This window comes from Sceloporus undulatus, chromosome 4 (assembly GCF_019175285.1).
Source record: "Sceloporus undulatus isolate JIND9_A2432 ecotype Alabama chromosome 4, SceUnd_v1.1, whole genome shotgun sequence".
Lineage (NCBI taxonomy): Eukaryota > Metazoa > Chordata > Lepidosauria > Squamata > Phrynosomatidae > Sceloporus > Sceloporus undulatus.
In genome coordinates this window covers 166,906,987-166,922,631 of record NC_056525.1, presented here as the reverse complement: position 1 = coordinate 166,922,631, position 15,645 = coordinate 166,906,987, and the positions used below count along the sequence as shown (strand labels likewise).

At 40.6% G+C, this 15,645-nt stretch overlaps 2 protein-coding genes and 1 pseudogene across 3 annotated transcripts in view; all 3 read left to right on the top strand.

The window, feature by feature from the left end:
* The window catches only part of LOC121928148, a 448,580-nt gene that overhangs the window by 365,270 nt on the left and 67,665 nt on the right, over window positions 1-15,645 (top strand). The gene's annotated exons all lie outside the window — the stretch shown is intronic.
* Window positions 2,820-3,840, top strand: LOC121929094 (annotated as a pseudogene).
* LOC121928145 (protein FAM217A-like) overlaps window positions 6,402-15,645 on the top strand; it is a 13,898-nt gene continuing 4,654 nt past the window's right edge. The window contains exons 1-4 of one of the 2 annotated variants that reach the window (XM_042462463.1): window positions 6,402-6,555; window positions 10,698-10,806; window positions 12,583-12,664; window positions 12,790-12,815. In XM_042462463.1, coding sequence (XP_042318397.1) covers window positions 6,485-6,555; window positions 10,698-10,806; window positions 12,583-12,664; window positions 12,790-12,815 — 288 coding nt within the window. In that variant the 5' untranslated portion in view covers window positions 6,402-6,484. Of the gene's footprint in view, window positions 6,556-9,773; window positions 10,276-10,697; window positions 10,807-12,582; window positions 12,665-12,789; window positions 12,816-15,645 lie in introns of those variants that run through there. The other variant, XM_042462462.1, reaches the window with a different exon arrangement.

Sequence of the window (15,645 nt, the reverse complement as noted above, 5' to 3'; positions counted from 1 at the left end):
TATCAGATGAGTCTGGAACTGGGGCTCTTCAGCACTGGGCGGTTCGAATTCACGTTATTTCGCACAATACCATCATACCAGCATTCGAATGGCCCAATCCGAACTCACGTGAATGCGCGAGATGCCGAACTGAATGCGTACTGGCTCCTCTTTTTGGAGCGTGTTGGCCAGTGCGCTGATAAGGGGATTGGCAATATACTGGATTGGGGCTCTGTTCGATCTCAGTGCGAATGGCTCTGGTGTGACCACCCAGTCCTGAATTCCATCGCAAGACCCCCAGATTCCAATGTTAACTTCCGGTGGGTCTTTCCTCTTGCCGGTTCCAGGGAAGGGGGGGGCGGTTCCAGCGGCCTCCTCCTCCTCCTCCCGGCTTGGGAGCCAGCATAAGCTGCATCCCAAGAAGGGAAGAGGCGCGGGGGGCCGCTGGAATCGTGGTTCCGACAGCCTCCTCCTCCTCCTCCCGGCTTGGGAGCCAGCATAAGCTGCATCCCAAGAAGGGAAGAGGCGCGGGGGCCACTGGAACGGCAGCGATCGCCGCAATTCTAGCGGCCCCGCGCCTGTTCCCTTCTTGGGATGCAGCTTATGCTGGCTCCCAAGCCGGGAGGAGAAAAGCATACCCCATTTACTTAATGGCCATCCAGCCTCTTTGACAGCCAGCCGCTGGAACTGGTCCCCCCCCCAGAATACATATTCACACACTCACACACACACACACGTAGAACCGGGCATTGCTAATTTGTTGCAAGGGAAGGTACTGTTAACGTTAAAACCAAGCAGGAATGTAGAGAGGAAACAGAGAGGAATGTAGAGAGGGCACGTTGTATCGCGATTGTTAATGTGCATGAGCTGGCTCTCCAGCTGTTTACCGGGCTGTCATGACGTGACCTCCCCTTTCACCCCGGAAGCGTTTAAGGTCGCAACCCATGCAGGGCACCACTGAGCATGTGCGAGGGGGGCCGATACGAATCGGCCAATCCTCATGTTGAGCACCGGTGTGACCAAACATTCTGCACTGAATGCACTTCGCGCGAATGCGTATTGGCCAATTTGAATCCTGCCAATTCGGAGGGGCTCCCAGGTATGATGGTATTGTGCGAAATAACGTGAATTCGAACCGCCCAGTGCTGAAGAGCCCCAGTTCCAGACTCATCTGATAAGGGCCAAAGTTTCTACATCCTGCACCCCCATTGAGTAACTCTCTTGCACACACACCCATAGGCCTAGATAATCCATTATAGTAAGTGTACCATTTGCATGTTCTCATACAATTATTTCAAAATGACATCCTGAGAATCTAATTGTTAGCAATAATGAGGTCTGCTTCTCTGATATATCTAGATAGCTAGTTACCTTTATTTCTTCACTCACCATCAAACAATATATTGATTTCATTTTTGAAGTGATCTTTTAGCTCAGATTCCATCAGAGTTCTCCACAGCTTGAGATGGTTGGGGGAGGGGGGGGAATTGCATTTAAACTGGATGTTTAATATTAGTCCAAGACATAAAGGACGCTGTAGCATGGAATCATAGTATAAAGCAGTGATTCCCAAAGTGGGCAGTCTGCCTTTCATGGGCATGGTGGAAAGATCCAGGGAGGCAGTGAAGGAAAGGGGCACAGCAGGGAGTGATGAGAGAAATAATAATAATTTATTTATATTCTGCTTTCTCAAGGAATCAAAGCAGATTACAACAATAAAATGACATACCATACAATTAAAATTACAATTTAAAAAAGAAAAATCTCAAAAACCCATTCCTCCCCCCAGTCATAAAACATAACTCCAACCCACAAAATAGGATTAAACAGCAGATAATATAAAAACATGCCAATACAAACATAATAAAATTAAAAAAAACATTGTGGGTGAATTGTGCAGGAAATCTTACATGCTGAACCACTCAGTTACACTGGGTCAACACTGGCTTTTTGTTCCATGGGTATTTTCAATAACAATTTCATGAGTTAGTATTTATTTATTACTATTATTATTATTATTATTATTATTATTTGCTTTCAAATGATGAACCACTATATATATGTTTTGTTATTATAAGGTTTATATGTATCATATATATTTCTGTATTTATGTATACCTATGCACACTACACACACACATGTATGTATATGTACATATATGTGTATGGGAAAAGAAGAATATAGAGAATGGAAATGAAAAATGGGAGAATAAGATCATGGAGGAACAAGAGAATGAGGTAGAGTAAGATTCTTTAGACAAGGATACGGACATCAATGCAGAATGGTTATTTCAAAGTAATATGTTCAAAAGGTTATTAAAGAAAGTTTTGCTAATATTAGGTCTGAAAAATGAAACAGTCTCAAAGCACAAAGGAACTGGAAGGCAACATAGATAGGTTCAGTCATAAGAAAACAAGCATCTCAAGGGGAGGAAATCCATATGCCTGTGATGTTTAAAGAATTAATAGAAACGGAATGGAAAACCTCTTTAAAAACCGGAAGATATTCAGGTTATTTTCAGAAGTTATACTCCTTTGAGAAGACTGAACATGAGCTTTTGAAAGTCCCACTTGTGGACAATCCAACAGTGGCTTTGATTTCAATGTTAAAGGGCAAAGGCTTGGTTTCAGAGAGAGAGGGGGATAGAGAGATCAATTGTTGTTGAATCTGATCCACTAACGGAAGGCAAATTTTTGGATCCTAGGGGAATAATGTAGGATCCAACATGTATTTATTTTTCTGAGGTATGTGATACTAATGTTAATTTCCACTATATTAATATAATTTCTTATTAATTTAATTTCCCCCCCCCCAGAGGCTTGAATTAATCTTTCATATAAATTCCACCGAACTCTAATCCACTGGTGCATTCTTTCATCAAGAGATGTTCCTCAGTTTCTTCTTCTGGAACTCAGAAGACAACATCAGAGAACTCCTATAGAAATGACAATGAAGACTTTTTTAAACGTGGCAATGCAACCAGTGTTTCTGGTTCTTATCCCACTACAAATAGTACAAGTGATGTCGTGCTTTCTACATTTAAAAGGCAACTAAAAGAGTAAATGGCAATGTCAAGGGCACACTTCCAGTAGAAGAGAAGGATACACCTGAGAGTGAGAAAAGGAATAAAGCTTTGCTGAAATGTTTTTAAAATGTTAATACAAACCTAAAACCTGATCCTAGAGAACACAAGAAAGATTTTTCTGCTGCATCAGAAAATACTTTTTCATATCCTGATTTTCTTCCTCCACCTTACAATACCTTGGATTTACAAAAACTAGCAAAACTGGATGATTGGAGATCAGATTTAGCCAAACCACTTTGATCAGACATTTGATGAACTAGTATTTCATCTAGTCTGAATGGAAAGGTTGGAGCACTTTATATTACAAGAAAAATAAAATAAACTTTTTCTCCTGCTGTGACTGTTAAAAATTGTTCTCACCCTTCAAAAGATGTACATCTGCTGAAATAACCAAGGTTATCTGATTTTTCATCTTCTCAGAAAGTTTTTCATGGTGGTCTTCACAATTTTGGTGATTGTGTGCATGAGCCAGATATACCAAAATGCACTAACCAGCACTATCATAATAAGTGGACTTCTGAAGGAGTATCTCCTCCACGTCAAACCACAAAGCACCCATGAGCAAGTGACAATACCTCAAAGTGTCACAAAGATCCAGTGACAGTAGATTCAACCAATGCAGTCCCTCAAAGGATTCTGTCATGCTCTGGAAGCTTATCAAGAATTCAAACAGGTGCCAAAATCACCTCTAAAAAATTACTTTCATCTAGCTCTGCTGTAGATTGTTCATTACCTGACAATGAATGTTAGTTACATTAGTAAAAAAAAATAAAATACTGAGGATTCTATACAGTTTGTAAATATAACAAAACTTGACAAAACATACAGAAGTAAAGAACTATACAGTATAGCACTAAAATGACATCATCTGGGGAATGGCCTGTTGGATGAGATCTGTCAAATCACCAACTTAGGATCCAAACAGACAGACCAAAATAAAGCTGCTTCGGGTCACTTTGGAGGTATGCTGTTTAAATAATGCATGCATCTTAAGAGGCCAGATGCCCCACTCAAGCCACACTCCAGTCCTAAGGACTGGAGTGCAGCTTTGGTGCAGCTTCTGGCCACTTAAGATGTGTGTGTCATTTAAACAGCTTACCTCCAAAGTGACCTGAAGCAGCTTTATTTTGGCCTGTCTGTTCAGGCCCTTAGACACTTTTTAAAAAGCTGTCAAGACGGATCTCTTCTGGCAGGCCTTTCCAGAATAAAGTCTTGGCCAAATAATGATCGCTCCCATACACCATGGACACTTTTGGTCTATGCCATGACTCTGCCCACGATTATTAGATTTTAATGTTATTTATGTAACTTTAATCTCAATTTGTTTAATTCTTTTTTAAGGGGGAGATAAAATCTGAGAATTCCTCAGCTTTGAGGAACAAATCCAGTGGAAGAAGGTACAACTCTATTTATTATATATAAAGAAATTTGGTGGTTTTTTTTTACACCAAATACAATTTCAACTATGACTACAAAGTGAGATTAGATCCGCAGATGATATGGAAAATGCACAATCAAAAAGTATCATGACTATGTAAAGAAATAGATATTTTATTTTATATGTATATATGTTTTTGTACAAAAATTAGTTTGAATAAAAATAAAGTTAACCCCCCCCCCCATAATCCCAAAATAGTCATCATAATCACTATAACTCCTCAGCTTTTTTGATGCACTGTTAGGTGTGCTTTGAAAGTGACTAAAGAAGCAAATAAACTATGAATTGATTTCAGGGAATCTAATTTATCTTGGTGGGTGAGGGAAGCAAAACGTTTTACTCTGAAGAGCTAAGACTAGAGTATCCATAGTTAGAAGAAATGTACCTAGGATGAGACACTTGAAGAAATCAACATGAGATGGCTGTTGCTATCATACACCGCTAGAAATTATATGGTGGCCATGTGTCTCAGTAGTTGGAAACAAGTCTTACCAAAGAACACACTCTCACCCAACTTTTGATGGAACTCATTGTGCTGAGATACAAAAAAAACCTGTTAAAACATGTGTAAAACATAGTTTTTTGTGGGTTTTTCGGGCTATGTGGCCATGTTCTAGAAGAGTTTATTCCTGATGTTTCGCCAGCATCTGTGGCTGGCATCTTCAGAGAAGATGCTGGCAAAACGTCAGGAATAAACTCTTCTAGAACATGGCCACATAGCCCAAAAAACCCACAAAAAAACTATGGATGCTGGTCATGAAAGCCTTTGACATGTGTAAAACGTTTCCCCATAATCAGTGATTATAAATCCACCTATCGGCCGCATTGTCTAGCCCACATTTTACTAGCTTTTTGGAATATCATGGGGGACCTTGTTGAAGTCCTTACTGAAATCAAGATATGCTACATCCAGACGTTCTTCAGACACACACACCCAGATTAGTCTGGCATGACCCATTTTTGATAAACCCATGTTGACTTTTGGTGATTATGGCATTTCTTTCTAAATGTTTACAGACTGTTTAATTATCCTGCTCTAGAATCTTTCCTGGTATTGATGTCAAGCTAAAAGGGCGCTAATTCCAAGGCACATCCTCCATTTCATCCTTCAGTCCAGGAGGAATCCCCCAATGTCCCCTCCATTTTGAGCACCACGAAGGAGCATGGATTTACATTTGTAGGGTTGCATGCACACTGGGGGAATAACCCGGTTTGGCACCGCTTTAAGTATCTTGGCTCAAGGCTATGGAATTCTGGGAGTTGGAGTTTGTTGTGGCCCGGAGTGGCAGAGTGGACTTCCCAAGAATAGGCACCATATCTCCTAATGGACACAGATAAAATATATGACTTGGCATGATGTAGCCCTATTTGCTCTTGCTGCCAAAAAGACCAGGAAGAAATACTTAGCAGAGAGAGATAGATGATTTTCGTTAAAAGGGTTTAGATGTGAATTTTAATACAGTATATATGTTATACACAGCCACTTATGTTGAATTTTTGCTGTTTGGTAAAATTTACTGTATGTTGGTTTGATGGAACATTTTATCTGTATTGTTGTATTGTTTTGTTGTTGTTGTGTTTGCAATGGCCATTGGCCCAATGCAATAAAGATGGATTGAACTCCCAGAATTCCCTAGCCTTGAGCCAGAAAAGAGTTAAAAGCGGTGCCAAAACCAGTGTGGATGAAACCCAAGAGTGTTCTTAGGCTTTTCTTTGGTTACTCATGCCCTATATTTTGGGTGCCCTGTCCTCCTTGTCAGTGAGGGCAGCTTAATGGTGTCAGTGTCCAAATGGAGGGAAGGCAGGCTGAGGGAGCAGTTGCTGAGGCCTAGCCCTGGCACACAGAGCCTTCTCCTCCTGACTGAGGCTGAGGGGCCTGGGCCGTTCCCATGGCGACGCTGGGCTCCCAGTCCCAGCCAGGGCCGGCCCAAGGGAAGGAAAGCGCCAGCAGGCCCGACTAGTCCCCTCCCCGCCCAGTCGCCATGCGCCCCTCCAAGGCCTGGCCTTCGCCCGCTTCTTCGCCTGTTGCTGGGAATGGCGGAGGCTTCCCTGGGTAGGGACTGGGAGGCGGAGAAGGGAAGGGCCAGGCCCACGGGGAGCCTCCCCCCTCAGCTTCGTCAAACCCTCTCTTCGCTCCCTGGAGCCCTTGTGTCTTGCCCCCTGTTTCCCAATGACAGAGGGGTTATTGGTTGCCACTTCAAATGCACACACACACACACACACACACGCGTGTGTGTATATCTATATCTGTATCTATCTGTCTATAACTATATCTGTCTGGATAGAGATAGATAGATAATTGTGTGTGTGTGTGTGTACACACACACACACACAGGTACACACACTCCCAGACGCCCTTTTGTCTTGCCCCCCGCCCGTTTTCCAATGACAAAGGGGTTATTGGTTGCCACTTAAAATGCACACACACACATATATAAGTATGTGTGTATATCTACATCTGTAGATCTGACAGAGGGGTTATTGGTTGCCACTTAAAATGCACACGCGCGCGCGCGTGTGTGTATATCTATACTGTATCTGTATCTATATGTATCTATCTGCCTATAACTATGTCTGGATAGAGATAGATAATTATATGTGTGCGTGTGTATACATACACACACACACATACACAGGTACGCACACTCACAGGCGCCCTTTTATCTTGCCCCGTTTTCCAATGACAGAGAGGTTATTGGTTACCACTTAAAATACATACACACACACATATACACACACATGTGTATATCTAATCTGTATCTATATGTATCTATCTGTCTATAACTATATCTGTCTGGATATAGATAAATTATATATATACATACAGTATATGTGTGTGTGTGTACACACACACACAGGTACACACACGCCCAGGCACCCTTTTGTCTTGCCGCCCATTTTCCAATGACAAAGCTTATTGGTTGCCATTAAAATGCATTATAGATAGATAGATAGATAGATAGATACACACACACACACTAGATATTCCTAGAGATAACATATTAATCAAATCCATGAATAGTCACATCCGCAAATATCAAAGCTGCAAAAATGTAGTGATGAGTGTATCTCTGTCTAGAGAGAGAGAGAGTATATGTATATGTATATATATACACACACACACACACACTCCCGGGTGTCCTTTTGTCTTACTGCCCATCTTCCAATCACTAAAAGCTTATTGGCTGCCAGTTAAAATGTAATATATGTGTGTGAGTGTGTGTATCTGTATCTATCTAGGTAGATACAGATAGATAGATAGATAGATAGATAGATAGATAGATAGAGTATATATATATGTGTGTGTGTGTGTGTGTAAAGAACTTATTGGCTGCCAGTTAAAATGCATTTTATATATAAAAAGATTGTATGTACAGCGCTGTGTAAATTTACAGCACTTTATAAATAAAGGTTAATAATAATAATAATAATAATAATAATAATAACCTCTGTGTGTGTGTGTGTGTGTCTACATCTATCTACCTAGATAGAGAGATAGAGATAGAGAGATAGATACATATATATATGTGTGTGTGTGTATTATATACACATACATACACACAAACACATACACACATTCCCAGGCACCCTTTTGTCTTGCCGCCCATTTTCCAATGACAAAGATAGTTAAAATGCCTATTAAAATGCAATACACACACACACACACTCACACTTACTTAATATAAAATTCATTTTATGTATAGTTATATAATATGCATTTTAACTGGCACCCAACAAGCTCTTTGTCATTGGAAAACTGGGCGGCAAGACCAAAGAGAAATATTTCCCCATATTTCCTCATATTCTCACCTTGCTTGTGGGCAAGGTGACCAGATGTCCTCCTCACCACAAAGGAGAACCAGGCAACACAAAACAGAGGGCCTTCAAGAGAAAAATGGAGGACATGACCAAAGAAAAGCTCAAAACACTCCTAGAAATGTCATTCATGCTTTTTGGTCATGCTCAAAGTGGAGGACATTGGGGAATTCCTCCTAGACAGAAGGCCGATTTGGAGGACGTGTCCTGGAAAAGGAGGGCACCTAGTCACCCTGGTTGGGTTTGTTTTGGGTTTTTCGATAGCTGAGATTTAAATCCCATTTAACCCTGTGATGTGGAGTTTTACACGGGCGGAATTCAAAGATATAGCCATATTAGTCTGTAGAATCAGTATGTAGAGAGATCTTGTAGTACCTAGCTTCTTTATTTCAGTTAGTCTCAAAGGTGCTACAAGATCTCTCTACATTTACAAGGGCTTTAGCCACCTCTGCCCGGCACCTGACAAAACTACAAATCCCCAACTTCTGTAGGATGGAACCACGGCAGATAAAGCAGTGGCAAGCTGTCTTGGTAGTTAAAGTTGGTGTTAAACTGCATTATGTTTACAGTGTAGATGCACCCTTCCACTTTCTTCTCGCTGGAAACCAGCCTTAGGAAAAGGAAAGCCCAAGGGAGAAATGCAGACTGCCTGTGGGCCCTTTCATGCTAAGCAACTCTTTGATTCCATTTTAACTGCCATGGTGTTATATACTATGAAATCTTGGGATGCGCAGTTTCACGTATTTCTCAGCTCTAGTGCCTCCCCCAAAACAGTGTGCAAAGGGATCTTGTAGCACCTTTGAGAATATCTGAAAGAAAGAGGTTGGTGGCATGAGTTTTCCTAGACTTGAGCCTACTTCCCCAGATGCATGTTTTGGAGTGGAAAATCCAGAGACAGGCCTATGTAAGTGGTTTGTGTGTGGGAGGATGTCAATTTAAATTGAAAAATTCAAAACCACAAGGTTTTGGATTTGAATTGACATTATCATACACATATCTGCAGATTTTGGTATCTGCAGGAGGAAGGGGTCTATGACTTAAATGGGCCTGTCTCTGGATTCTCCACTCCAAAACATGGTTCTGAGGAAGCAGAGAAGGCATGAATCACTGGAAAAGACAATAATGCTAGGAAAGGTGGAGGTCAGCAGAAATAGAGGAATACTACATACCAGATGTACAGACTCAGCCAGGGTCGTCACGGACCTAAATCTACAAGACCTAAGTAGAACGGTTGAGGATAAGGGTGTCTGGAGATGTCTCATACACAGGATCACCATGAATCATAGAATCATGGAGTTGAGCGAGACCTCAAGGGCTATCAAATCCAAACTCCTGACATGTAGGAATACACAATCAAAGCACCCCCACCAGATGGCCATCCAGCCTGTTTAAAAGCCTTCAAAGAAGGAGACAAGGTTGACACAAGGGCAGCTAGCAACAGCTGTGTGTCATTATCTCCAATGGCAGCATGGCCATATGATGCACTGAATGTGTGCATGTAGTGCCATTGGGGACAACACAGGCTTGTGCATCTGCAGATTTTGGTATCTGCAGGAGGAGGAGGGGGTCTGGAATGGATTCCTTGCATATACTGAGGACTGACTGTAAAATGTTTTACAGAAAACCAAATCATGACTGTTGCCTACAGCCAGATTGCTCCCATTCCCATTTCCATCCCTGCATGTGGGGACAGGTTACTATGTTCCTTCCAGCAGAGTGCGGTTAGCACATTTAGTTATAAGGGGGAAATATCCTAGACTGTCTCTGTTCTCTTGTATTTAGTGCTTGATCCCCTCATGTGGCTCTATTGTAACATTTCCTACTTCCAGTCACTGCCAACTTTCTTTTCTTTTAAACCCAGGAGACAACCCAGCCAAACCTTGCCATGTCATTTTGAGAGGCAGCTGACAAGCATACCTAAAGTGTTGGGGCTTAGACGCTTTCTTTCTATGATACAGTATGTAGCCATGGTGATCTTCATATTTTAGCTATGGCATCCTAAGCCTATAAGTAGAATGTGGAGTTCATCAGACAGGGGAAATTGGAAGTATAATCCAATTGCAATCTGAACGCAAACATGGTGTTTAACGTTATTGCATGATAGACTACCACATGCAAATTCGGGCAATGACATGCTATTTTTGGGCAATGGGAAGCCAGTTCGAACACAATTCACATTCACATAAATTTGCTGTGTGCCCTACTTTCTTTTCATTCAAAATTAAGAGAAATTCCTCAGGTGTGATAAAGTCCTACGACTTGGCTCTGCCCACTCACTGTGCAAGTTACCAGTTTTTTTGTTTGCTGCCTTTTCTACCTTGATTTTAATGGTTTTAATGTCATTACTGATTATGTTTATTTCATTCCATTTCCATACAGGCTTTCCAAGGGAAGCAAGACAAGCAAGCCAGCTAATGTAGTGGAGAAAAAAGACTGTCTATTTGGGGTGTATGGGACTAGCTATCCATTGAACAGCTTCTCTCATCAGGTACATGAGCCTTGAACCACAGGGGCTGCTTTTAAACACACATTCTTTTTCTACATCCCCTTTTTATGATCAGTAGGCTTGTAGTTTGCCATATTAAGAATACAGACAAAAATAATTATCAAATGCAAATTATTTTGGAAAACAAAAACAAATTACTCTCAAAGCTCAGATCAGTGGTAAAATTCCATAGAAGGAAAAGTCCTAAAAGGCTGAGTAAAATAAAGCAATAAAACATGACATTTAGATATGTCTCAATGACATAATTCATAGACATAAAAATGGGTATCAATTGAGGTCAGCACGTGCTTCTTGAATTATTTATGTGCTTGGTCATATCTTGAAATCTGCTACTTTGTATGTGCATTAAGGTACATTGAAAATCTGGTGGTAGAAGAGTTCTAAACACTTTGACCAGCATCCTTTTAGTGACTTCTACATGTTTGAAGTCTTGGATGCACCATTTTGAATGGAGTACAAGGGACTGTTCTCTATCCACTTGTGTCCCATTCGAAACATTCCCTCTGCAGCTATAGGGCCGTTGCTATGATGGAGGGGGAGAGGCTGTCCTTTCTTTTCAAATATTTTTGAAAAGGTGACACGAAGGTGAGGCCTAGTTGAACTCTATCCTTGCCTCAATCTTCAGGAGCAGCCTTTTGTGGAAGATCAAGGTGCTGCAGTAGGAAAGGGAGTAGAAAACACCCAATGTGAATAGAGAAGGCCACATATGGTACTTTACATCATAGCCCCTTGATTTATGGCATAGTGTAATTTACCTACCAAAATCAGATATGATTTGCGCTGTATTACGAGCTGCTCCTGGACTGAGTTCTGTTTTGTACTGAAGTTTGTTAAATAAAAGTCTCTTCAGTGAGGTTTTTCTGTGTAGTTTTTCATTGAAAGCAGGTGTGAGAAACAGAAGGTTTACACAACAAACCCCTTCCCAGGACAAAGTGATAAAGCAAGCAATATCTTCAAAAATTTAGTTTTATTTTACAAGTCTGCAGACTTGGTGAAACAGAAAAAAATCATGAGACACACCCATTATGGATTTCACACAATATTTATCCCTTTCCCCAGTTGCAGTTTTCCCTACCTCACTCCACATCGTCTAGGTAATGAGGTGTACAAACCTTCAGAGCCACCTCCTACATGTTTCCCCTTGATATGTTTCCCCCCACCTTCTACATACATCCCATGTTCATTAAAAGCTGTGATTATTCCTCCCATGATGTGTCAGTTAATATGAATCAACCTATTAAGCATGCATAATTGGAAAGAAGAAGTGATGGAGCCTTAAACTCCAGTTGAGTCTTAAGTGTGCTTTGTGTTACAAATCTCTTCCTCTTCCTATCTATTGCCTCCTGAAAGTGCTGTACTGTCTGCTAGTTGTTACAATTTAGTGCAAGTTTTTCAATAACTATTTCTTTGTCTTAAGTTTACAAAAAGAAGCAATGACACTGGTCTTGTAGTTAATCTCACTCTTGGTACATTACCATAGCTAAGTTCTAAGATATCAAGGCTTTCTACTAGTCACCTATTTGGCTGCAGCAAAACATCTACTCTATATCTCACAGCAGGTTACAGTAGGAAAGGTTAAGTACTGTTTTTTTTAATGTACAGCTGAATATGGTTTATCTTATTTCTTCTGCTTCAAATTGCTAAGATCAACCCCCATTCTTTTATAAACATGCACTTTAACTACTGTAGCAATATGTATTTCTTTATATGTTTCTGTAGATGTGTAATTAGTGAAATGAACAATGCATGTTATTACAGATACCAGGTACTTCTGGTTTGGAATCTGATTGCTCTGCTGAAAAGAAAAGTAGTTTGCCAAAAAATAAGATTGGCGCAGGAGGTGAGAACTAGTATTTATATATTGTATTTATACCCCACTCTTCAGAAATGCTCTCAGATGCATTCTGAATGATAATAAACTGAAATTATTTCTGCAAATCAAACTCAGCTTTTGATCTTTTACAGGTGCTTTGGCAAACACAATTTACAAGGTAAGAGCATATAAACACTACAAAAGGGAAATTTCACATACGTTACAGTCAGCCTTTCTTATACACAGATTTTTTATACATGGGTTCAAGCATCCATGGTTTGAAAATTATTTTAAAAAGTATACATTTCTAATATCAAACCTTGATTTTCCATTTTTATAAAAGACATCATTTTGCTATGTCATTATATTTAATGGGACTTGAGCATACACGGATTTTGTTATCCATGGGGTATCTTGGAACCAAACCCCAGCGTATAACAAGGGTCCACTGTATTAAGTTTTGAACTGATCTCATTGTGAGTCCTTGAAGGATTCCTACCATGTTTTTTCCAGTTCCTTCACAAAAAAGAAATGGCTTTCACTTCTGTGCTGTAGATGGCAATTCTGTCCATTGAAACTAGACAAATTCTTAGCCCATTACATCAAAAGCAGCATAGAGTCTTGTGACCTCCTAGAGACTCATTTATGCCGCTCTTGTGGTGGCATAAACTTTCATGGAGGGGGAGGGTTACTGTGGTTTGAACATTTATGGTTGCCGATAAATACAGATCAATGGGTAAATCAGTTGGTAGCATTAGGTTACAAAATATTTTCCTCTCCAGTTCCAAGCACTCCAAATAAACTAAAGATAGGGAGAGAAAAGATTCAACATCTGTCAGACATAGAGGTGATACGGGGAGGTTCCACTGCATCAAAGATGCACTGGGGTTTACTCTATCTTCTTTACTGTGCCCAAAAGCAATAGCATTTATTATCCAGCACTGAATCAATGTTTATGTGAGGTACATGAGGTTCAAGATGGAGATGCTGGCCCAGCCCAGACAGGCCAAAAAGGACGCCCTCGTCATATGCAAGGGGTGGCACTTCTAGATGCCCTTCGCCCTTGCATGTGTCAAGGGCGTCAAAATGGTTGCACCCTGTACAGACGGGCACTGCCATTGTTATGCAAGTGCCACATGGCATCTGCATGGTGCTGCGTGGCACTTGCGTAACAAATGCGCCACTGGCACACTCTGGTACACTTGTTACGCCACCACCGTGGCGTAGAAAGAACCCGCTTTTTGCTGGTTCTTTTTCTGCTGGTGGGAAGCCTTGCCGTTTGGCAGCTGAAGCTTCCCTCTGGTGGAAAAACAGGCGCCAGCAGGCCACCCTTTTTGGGCAGTCTGTACCCCGCCGCTGAGAACAAAAAAGGCAATTGCAGAAAGGGGATCTGATGATCTCCATAGATTTAAAGGAAGCACATCTCCATGTTCCTATGCCAAATTTTAGTGCCAAAGAGATCACTGTCAGTTAAAGGCACTACCATTTGACCTAGCGTCAGCACAACTAGTGTTCACAAAGATATTGATGCTATCAATAGCTTTTCTGAGACAATTCAGCTATATCCATACCTCAATGACATGTTAGTGAAAGCAAATTCAAAGAGAACAGTGTCAGCTGACCTGAGAATGACAATTCACAGTTTAAAACATTACAACTTTTTAATAAATTACAAGAAGAGTCATTTAATGCCATCAAAGAAATTAACATATTTAGTAGCAGCAGTAGATACCAAACATGACTACATGAGTCTATCACATGGAAGGAAGTTGAAGATAAAACAAGAAGTAGTGTGGCTCATATCTTCAAAGTAAGCAGATTTAATGTTGCTTGCCTAAATAATGAGAATGTTGATATTGGTGATACAGTTAGTTACTTGGGAAAGGTATGCGAGATGTTTACAAAGAATTTTAATCCGCTGTCAGCAAGCAATTAGAGGAAAGCAGCATTGTGCAGTGAAATGCAAGAAAGGCGTTGAAGTGGTGGTATTTGGACAAGAATCTGGACAAACAAGTACTTTTATTGATTCAGTATCAAATTCAAGTAAAAACAGATGCAAGCTTGACAGGAAGGGGGAAATGCATCACAGAATCTCTCCATGCAAGGTTCCTGGGCATCAGTTGACAGAAAATGCAATATACATTACTTGCAAGTATAATGCAGCATACATTACTTGAGTTGAAAGTAGTACCATTAGCACTAATCAGGTATGTGAAGCTACTTTGGGACAGCATGCCATGCAGCATTTTAAAAGGTCAATGTGATTTTAGGTTGCATCAATAGAAATATCACGTGTAGATCAAGGGAAGTAATAGCAGCACTCTATTCTGCTTTGGTCAGGCCTCACCTGGAATACTGCACCCAGTTCTGGGCACCACAGTTCAAAAAGGATGTTGACAAGCTGGAGCATGTCTAGAAGAGGGAGACCAAAATAGTGAAATGTCTGGAAACCCTATGAGGAGTAACTTAGAGATCTGGTTATGTTTAGCCTGCAGAAGAGAAGGTTTAGAAGTGATCTGTTAGCCCTGTTTAAATATCGCACTGTTGACTCATGTTCAACTTGTGGTCTGCTTGGACCCCCAGATCCCTTTCACATGTAGTTTCATTCAGCCAGGTGTCCCCCATCCTACATCTATGCATTTTGTTTTTCCGCCCTAAGTGCAGTACCTTACATTTCTCCGTGTTGAATTTCATTTTGTTAGCTTTGGCCAAGCTTTCTAGTCTATTCAGGTCATCTTGAATTTTGATCCTGTCCTCTGGGGTATTAGCTACTCCCCCTAGTTTGGTGTCATCTGCAAATTTGATAAGTATCATTAAAATATCCAATCGGTAGTAGTATTGCTGACCATTTTATTGTTTGTATTTTTAGATAATATTGTATTTGCATTTTGAATTGTTGAATTTTTTGCTGTTATCCCGCTTTGATCCGCTGGGAGAGGCAGGAAATATAAATAAAATTTATTATTATTATTATTATTATTATTATTATTATTATTATTATTATTATT